General features: G+C 43.5%; 1 protein-coding gene across 1 annotated transcript; it reads right to left on the bottom strand.

Moving 5' to 3' along the window:
* Window positions 1-2096: 2096 nt before the first annotated feature.
* On the bottom strand, window positions 2097-2550 carry LOC308319801 (cortexin-1-like; the record flags this gene model as incomplete). Its single annotated transcript, XM_080769988.1, has 1 exon — window positions 2097-2550. The coding sequence occupies one exon, from the start codon at window positions 2548-2550 to the stop codon at window positions 2161-2163; it is 390 nt and encodes a 129-aa protein (XP_080626114.1). The 3' UTR covers window positions 2097-2160.
* Between the last annotated feature and the right edge of the window lie 6872 nt (window positions 2551-9422).

Genomic DNA, 9422 nt, shown 5'->3' with positions numbered 1-9422 from the left:
TTGTGTCCTATATATTTTTTTTCTTGGTACTTGTGGGCAAATGTCCATGGCTGATTTAAAGTGATTAATGGGCTGCAGCAAATGTTTTATTGATTTTCCATGATGAACAATGTGGACAGTAGTACACATGCTTCAGCAAACAAGGGAAATTGGGAGGATTAATTGGAGAAGAAATCCTTTTATTAATTTCACTGCTTCAACCCAGCAGAGCAAAAAAAAAAAGGTCAGAAAAATATCTACTTAGAAAACACAAAAAGCAAAGCTGCCCACTTTGTCTCCCGAGACACCCATGACTTGGTAGCCCCGACTATTTAAAAAGATTCTACGGTCCAAAGATATGATTTACTGATTATATACAGTAAGAGGGTGAACACAGACCTTTTTTCCAAAAAGGAGACTCCCAAACTTGAGTCAAGAATAGAAAAATAAAGCTTTTTTCCCCCAACTTTTCTTGTGCATCACAAGTTTAGAGAGTACACAGCAACACCACACCTGTCAGGTCAGCTAGAGCAAAGAGTGCAACTGCAACCACACATAAACAAACATAAACACTACATATATTAAGAAGAGGTTATAGAAAAGATACAGTATGGCTTTTCTGTTATACATAGATAGTAATACATAAAACAAACACAAGACTGGAGACAAACTATGCATGGGCCTTCATAAAGTTTACTGCTCTGGGACCAGTTTGATCCATTTTATTTTATCATTCAAAAAGACTAGAAAGCACAACACAAAATACAAGAAGAATATGATCTATGATAATCATTATAGTGCTGTACTACTCTATAATCCTCTTTAGAGAGGACCATGGTTTATTAAAGGGGCAGCTGCTTATGTAAACTTCATAATTCTGTCTGTCAAGTATCAGTAGTCAACAGTATACATTATATATTGTGAACAAAAGTGATTGGAGTTTTAAGAATCTCAATACCGCAAGCTCGATAATTTGGAAAAAACCCTAGCCCTGGAGGTGATGTGCTGAAATGCGCAGTAGATTAGGTTAAGGCAGCAGTGCAGCTCAATCCCTTATCTTTCTGAATCTAAGACCTATAGGGTCACGGTGAGTGGATACTTCTCAGGGACTCCATGGCTGTCTGTGGCTCTTGATGGAGCAGACTTCATCAGTTATTTTACCGCTGTGTGGACTTACACACATACAGTACGGAGATTCTTTACCAGGGTTATGCCAGTGTCTCTACAAACTCCCGCTCTGCATACAGTACAATTGCTATGCAGAGATAAGCGGTATTTCTTTTACATGCATTTTAAATATATATTTTCACTACTTTTAATTCGTATTTGACAGGCCTGAATAAATGCCCATGTAATTTGTAACAACATACTACAAGATAGTACAGCATTGTTGTAGTTTCAAAATATACCAAACAAAAGAGAGAAAGAAACATAAACAATCAATTGATCACAGTTAATATTCCCCCCGAAGTAGCAATAGTATTTAGTTAATCTTGGTCATTTCAATGTGAGAACCAGCAAATTCTTAGAATAAAATTGGAAGCCTGTATCTTCACTGCAATGCATGTATGTTCCCCGAGGAAGTTCTCGCTTACTCTTGTGGTGTACCCAGTTCTCATCGGCTGACAGGAATTTGTCAGCAGAGTACATTTAGCACGCACACCCGTGGTATAAATCTAAGGGGTGCAGAGGATGCAACATCACAGGTCCCCCCCAGCCCACCAATTACAGTGTTCTATTACACGTCCTACATCATTATTATTAACCTTCCTTTCATCACTATACAATAAGGATGAAGGAAATGTCATCTCATTGGCCCCATCCTAAGTCATCAGAATCATTATTTGCATGGTCATCTACAGGTCATCTTGCCATTACAAGACATTGTCAGACATCTAAAATGATGTCTGACCAGTGTATTTTCTATATTTTGAAATGTATGTATTTCAATATTCAATACATTCATTGGTACTGGTATTTTGTACTTTATTTTGGTGCAATTGTTTTGGGGGTGTTTGTATTTTGTAACACAATTATCTTTATTTAAAAAAAATTGCCCATCCCTCCATTGTCCATCTTTGTTGACCATTAGTGTACACTCAAAAAGATCCCCCTGTAAGTATACACCAGTTAGTGTACACTCAAAGTAAGTATACACCAGTATACACACTTCCCTTCCCCTTATACCAGTGCATAATCAAACTGTCCTCGCTCAAAGCCTGGAGCGTCCTTGTGGTCGGTCCAGGACGACGCAGGCATGCGGCTGTAGGGGTCCAGCAGGATTCTGAAGCACCTGACCAGCAGGAAGACCAGGAAGAGCAGGAGGAGACCCACGAAGGCAAAGGCGGTGCGCTGCTCTGAATCCACCCCGCCCGTGTATCGTAGCGGAGGGCCCACACTGCTGCCAGAGGCCCCAGGGAGAGAGGAGCCGCCCGGGGACAGCAGCATCTCGTAGTCCAGGGTGGGGGCATCGTTCATCCTCCAGGGGACCCGGGGGCAGGGCTTGCACACGGACTGTATGGCGGGTGCGCTGGACGGAGGAGCTGGGAAGGATGGGAATAAGGTGCTCATGAGGGGACTTGTCCTCCTCGGGACGTAGGAAGGCTTTATATACAGCACTAATGAACAACCTTACACAGCGCTGATGAAGTACTACAAGCAGACGCACAAACAGAATGTATGCCTGGTGATGCGCTGGAACTCAAGAGCAATTTAAAACGTCCTTTACTTGTAGCGCTTATTTGTTGAGGGAAGGGCTACTGGTACTGGTCCTTAAAGACAATAAAGAGTGATGCATGATGTATGTAAATAAGTACTGTATAGGTAAGAACCGTTCTAAGTAAGAAATTTGTGGGGCAATCACCAGTGGAGTTACTGTGCTGTGTTTGCCCTAAACTGTGCGTGACGGCATCAGGGTAAGACCTACTCAGACTGACCACTGTGACCTATTTGTGTCTATTTCTTTCACAACTAGGTCAGCCAATGTGACATCCCCAAGACGGGCCCGGCCCTAATCTGCCGTGACAATGCGATAGACATGCACACTTGGACATTTCACCTTATGCACAGTCTTTCCTTTTATACTCACACATTGTTAATACATTGGGTTACCAACGGTGACGTGTATTTACCTGACCATACTGTGCCACATCAGGACACATTGTTATTCTTAGTCTGAGCAGACAAGACATGACACTGCCACCGAAATACGTACCGGTACACACACACAAAACATACCCACGTTAATCAATCCAAATGAACGCCACCTGGCAGACCCCAGTGAAGCTCAGTGGTCTCTGTTGGAGCTAATGTTGTGCAGATATGTGTGTTTTTGTGTGCATGTGCACCGTGTCTGTGAGTGTGAGTGCGAGAGAAAGAGAGTGTGTGCAACTCTTTTTTTGCATGCGTTTGTGTGTCCGCATTTGTGCGTTATGTATGCAGGTGTTGTATGGGTGTAGGTACGGGTGCACTGGCCTCAGTCTGGGCAGGCTATTTATAGTACCTGCTGATACCAGGAGCACTAGGTGAGGATGTCCACGTCTGTCTGCGAGTGTTTGTGTGTGGCTAATTAGATCACACGGTCAGTGGATCAGCGCAACTGAATGCCAACAGTGCAGCAGCTTGCTGGTGTTGACTGCTAAATACGCTGTTTTACTTTACTCAGGGTACATACGGTATCCGAGTCGAGATCTGTAGTACTGTCAAGTGCTCAAATCAACCGTTCACCCTCTAGTTAGTAGTTTCCCTGTGGGATGATGACTCCTCAAACCTCTCCTCTTTAAAAACATGACAAGGACCAGGAGGTATTAGTTTGGTAAGTAATGTTGCCTTGAAGTCCTGGGTTTTTCCTGTGAATAACTGGAAGAGGTCAGTTGATATAGGAGCTATGTCCAAGAATGTCTAAAGAATAGAGTATCTATGAGTCCATATTCCAACAGTCTTTAGTCAGCATGACAGTGGGACTGAGAATCATCCTGCTTGGCTGGCTGAGCAGAGTATACACCGTCTGCTCACGATCCCACCTTTCGTCTCCACAGCCTGAGAGCAAAAGAGAGAGAGAGAAAACTCAGAAATAATTGCAACACTGATAGACTATTCTTCTAAATGACATTTAAAATGTTACACGTCTTACACACAAACAGCAATATGAACTAGACATAATTAGAGCATTGTCAAATCACTGTAGATACACTATAGCAGTATTAAGGAGTAAAAAATATCTTTCACTGTGGATCTACCAGACCATAAGGAGAAGATTAAATCTTTCCTTCTACGTGTCTGTTAAATAACTAACAATGACATTAGCCAGCATAGGGACTAAATGGGTCACTCACATTCCTGGTAATGACAGTCAATTAGTTAGCTGATTACTGGTGGCATTATGGCTACATAAGCAGTAATGAATGCATAATTATAAACATTGATACTTGATACAGCATTATGTTGACCTCATTTGATGTGGGCCATTTGCTCATTTTGTTGCCATCTTTCATTCAGGAAGTAAAGAAAACATGTGGATTCACTGGATTGTGATGCCCCACACATAGTCAAACTATAGGGGCGGCAGTGGCTCAGGGGGAGAGTGGCCGGTAGAGCAGCTGGAACAGATCCTGTGCTCCCCCAGAGTTTGTGTTGAGCAAGACACTGAACCCCTAATTGCTCCCAATGTGCAGGTTGGTGCCTGCACATTGCCATCGGTGTGTGAATGGGTGAATGTAATGCACAATCTGCATGTAAAGAGCTATATAATGCACCATTTACCAATTATTATGAATATGAATAGGGAGTGCCTGCCTACTGTACATGCCTAACTCCCTATATTATTATAATTATTATGAATATGAATAGGGAGTGCCTGCCTACATGCCTAACTCCCTATAGGTGAGCTGGGTGAGGCTCATTGGAGAGGCTCACCTGGGCCTGGTGCCTCCAGGAGCCTATAAATAGCCCTGCCCATGCCATTCATGGAGAGATCCATAGGAGACAGACCTGTTATGTTTGACTTTATGCTTTCCATCTAATTCAATGGGCTTTATTGGCATGAGAAAACATACGTTTACATTGCCATAGCAAAAAGTGGAACAATATGATGAAAAAAGAACGTGCAATTGAAAGTCAGAATCTCCAATAAATCAATTTCTATGTACCGAGATCTCTCGATACAGAGTGCAGGAATACACACAATCATTAGTAGTCTTTAGGATGGTTCTGTTCCATTTGATATCCTTCTCCTATCACAGCAGCTCACAAATCTAGCTGTTTCACACCACTCATTACTGAATCCACACCTCATAGGATCTGTACACGCCTGTTATGTTGTTCTTCAGTTCTTTACTTCATGGCCTAATTCAATAAATACACCTTTTGTTCCACTTTTACCCTCCTCGTCTCCTGCCCCAGCTATGACAGGATACCTCATGAATAATCTAGGATCTCCTGTGGTGGTCTGGGTTTCAAATGGAGGAGGAAATGAGATATGCTCAGGAACAATCCATTTTTACTAACTCAGCAATCTGAATTGAATGATGACCGGTATCATTGCTCAGACAGAGCTGTTATGACAAGGTAAATAAAGAGAAGAAAGGAAGAACTAAATTGATAAGAGAAAGGGACTGATACAGAATGGAACAAAGAGATGGAAAGATTGTGACATTTAACACAGATAATAAAACATTTCATAAAACAGCGTGTTTTTTATACCTGATTTTAATCTATTGTATAACATGTTAAGACGATGATTTGGAAGAGAGGAGAAAGAATATAGTTGCTCACCAGTTCTGGTGAGCAGACACACCGTGGGTTATGAATATCAATAGAGGATGGAGAGATGGGTTCATGGAGTGCAGTGTGACTGTGCCCTGGTTTAGGGCACACTCACAATATTTATTTATTTGCAGAAACCCGGCAGCAAACGGCTCCATTTCCCATTGAAGTGCATTGGCAGAATCCACCCTCATAGGTAGAATAAACTTTAAGCGCGGCAGCGCCCAATGCATTGCACGCACAACCAAGGATATGTGTGTATGTACATCTGACATCTTAAAGTAATATGCAATGATTTAAATACTTTTACATATGTTTATTTATTTATCTATGTATGTACATTTGTTGGTCACCTGTCTCTCCTCTGCTGTGGTGGCAATCTAATCCTGTTGATTGGAAGGGGCCAACCACTGTAGATGAGGAGGGGTGTTTGTTCCTGTTATTTTGCATGTTAATTATTACATTTGTATGTGTTTGGCGCCTGCAATACTTATTGATTTGTATTTATTGAAAATAAGTTTGAAAAGCAGTATGATATTGTAGATCAGGCCTTGGTTTGCCTATTGTTTGAGTTAATAATTGATACCAATTACTATGATGGCACTTGGTTTGTCCCACCTGTTTAACAGCAGGCATGCTGCAAGTGAGGACTGTGGAGATGTTCAGTTTGACTTGAGACTAGCCAGGAAGAACATCAGGGGAGAGCTGCCATGCAGGGCCTCATGGAAGGCATAGCCTGAATAGCAGAATGAAATAGGCCTACCCCAAAATGTACTGGTGGGCCTGCCTACTTTATAATTTTTTGTCAACTAAAACCAAATAATTTCAAATGACTAACTGAAATTTTATTCAAAAGACTATCAATTTGCTGTCAAAATTAACACTGCATGGTCCTGCACTCCCCCCAAAAAGAGCTGGCTGGGAGATGAGTGAGGGACTGGCAGAAGGGCGGAGAGTGAGGACCCCTTTCCTGGGCGGGGAGAGACGGGTTACAAACGGCCTAGGTGGAGATGGGCGTTGTGGACATCTAGGATGTTGGCCCTGATGTAGGATTGACCAGCGGCCGAGGATTCAGATCAGCTGGTCTGAGAGACATTGCCTAGAAGAGGAATGACCGGAGTAGAGCTGTGACAGACAGTGTTAGGATTTGGCGGAGGTGCTGGTGAAACCAGAAGCGGGTGGCGATGGAACCATTCTCGGTGATGAACAATGGGTCTTGTGAAGAGGCGTTGAGAGAGCGTCTCATGGAAACGTATCAGAGGATGGGTTCGTGAGTACGTTGTTAATGATATCTACGGTGGTGGTGTTGTCTGAGTGTATTAGGATGCTCCTTCGGGAGCATTTGTGGCCCCAAATACCAGGTGGAGATCGGTGCGGGATGACTCCTCGATGGAGACGAGGTCGTGCAGGGAGTGTACGGAGGATGCGGTGGTGAGGAGGTGGGATATGAAGGGGTGAAATTCAGGTGACCAATGAGGGCTAGGAGTTGGCGTCTTGTGCAGCGGAGTGTGACAAGGTAGTTTTGTAAGAGGAGCTGGGTGCTGCTGAAGTCCCCCCCGTGACCAGTGTTGCCATGTTTGCTTACTATAAGCGACTTTGTGCACAAATACGAGTTGTATAAGCACTAAAAGTTTCAGCCATGCGAGAACAAAACTTCAGCCATGAGAGAGCTGTATGTGTACCCTTACCTGGCGGTGTGTGTGTGTGTGTGTGTGTGTATTTCAGTGGGAGGGGGAAGGACGACAGACAGAGATTTGCTCAGCTTATTTTCCTGCTCGTTAAGCCCTGCTCCCACCATCACCCTCCATCAACTTCACACACACACACACACACACACACACACACACACACACACACACACACACACAGCCGTCCATCAGCCTTGCCTTGCCTCGCTCTGCTCGCATTAGCACATCGCCCACTCCATTACTCCTCCAGGACACTTCCTCCGAGCACCACAGATCGCAACGAGACCTCAGAGACGAGCATATGAGAGGTAGACGCACATCAGTCTTCATAGAAGAGCCCTTAAACGGACACATTGCATTTTAATGCCTGGACACACACATCGCACACACACACACCCCCCCACCCCCACACACACACACACACAGTTTGAAAACACACAATTTCACACTCAATGGCATGGCCAGAGACATAACCACGGAGGCCGTCTCTCCTGCATAGAGCCATTGGTCTAACTAACGCTGACAGAACTCATCAGGTCAAATGAAGAGATGGAGCTCTGCTCATCCTTTAGTTACAGTACCCTACGAGGTCCCACTCCTTCCTTCATCCTGCCAAATATCTCAGCATTCCCTGCAACACCAGCAGTGACTCTCAAAGTTTTTTAATTGAAGTATTTTGGTATGAATTCTGATTCCCAGACATACACTGTAAAATCCTCAGTGTTCATTTAACACCCTGGGCCCTATTTTGCGCATCTTAATTATGGTACTTAAGACCTGGAGGCGTGGTCAATGCTGGTTTTGATATTTTGAGGATGGTAAAATGTGCATTGCGCAAGGTGGTAGATGCTAAACATTAGTCATGGGTGTGGTTTTGAGATCAGCGCAAGACGCATAGCTATTGTCCGTGCTGTGAGTTACACTTTTGCATTTAAGACGACTTAATGCTATGTGGTGAGTCTTGTTAAGTCAAGAAGAAAAATAGCAGATATCGCATAGATGGCGCCCTATCATAAACACTCCCCCAGGGATTTAATATGCTGGCGAGTCTTAAGTCTTAGATAGTCTTAAGTCTTCTTATATAGAAGATTGAATATTTTGCCTTCTATAGGTCTATAGGTTGGTATGGTCACATATTATGCCAATTATGAAAATTGCCCAACATATGCAAGTTAGCATCCGGCAGTTTCTACATGCTGGGGACCCATACTAAACATTTACAACATAAAACATTAGTGTACTCAACATGTCCGGGTTCACAATGGGGCTCTATGGGCTGGCTAATAGACTATTTGGTTTCTAACCATCAATCAATTAGCTGGGACCCCCACCACCAGTGACCCCTCGGAGTCCACGGACCCCACATTTGCTATTATACAGGGCTAGGAGCTACGATACAGAAAACAGCCTCGATTTGTCATTTATAGCTAAAGTACTTTCTCCTGAAAGTAGCTATAATTAGACTTGAGAAACAATGGGGAAAAGGGAGGATGCAGAAGGAAAGGTAGATGGAGGGAAAGAAAGGAGACAGAAAGGGAGTGTGAGAGAGAGAGAGAGAGAGAGAGAGAGAGAGAATACCTCCCGCCCCCTCGCTGCAGATAGTAAAGGTTCCCCAGTCTCAGGCACAGCCCTGCTGGGAATTGAATTAGCCCTTCCCAATTGTACACTTATAAAGATAAAGTGGAACCGAAGGAAAGGCCAGAGCAGCCATTTATCTATGAAATCCACAAGCTAAGGCTGGTGACCCCCTCACCTCACATAAAAAGTATTGTATAGATAGAATGCTATGACTGAGAAAGGAGAGAGGCCGCACAGCTCGTAGTCACGATGACATCACATTTTTATTTTTCAACGTTTCGGCAACAAGTTGCCTTCTTCAGGGAATAGATAGAATGCTAACATTTTGCTTGCAGGAATACTAACATAACTGCATATGTCAAACATGCACATGCCCCCCCCCCCTCTCTCTCACACACACACACACACACACAC

Source organism: Protomyctophum bolini (assembly GCF_963924005.1).
Source record: "Protomyctophum bolini genome assembly, chromosome: 8".
In the NCBI taxonomy this organism is placed as follows: Eukaryota; Metazoa; Chordata; class Actinopteri; order Myctophiformes; family Myctophidae; genus Protomyctophum; species Protomyctophum bolini.
Note: the sequence above shows the minus strand (reverse complement) of the source record. Positions and strands in the feature narration are given on the sequence as shown.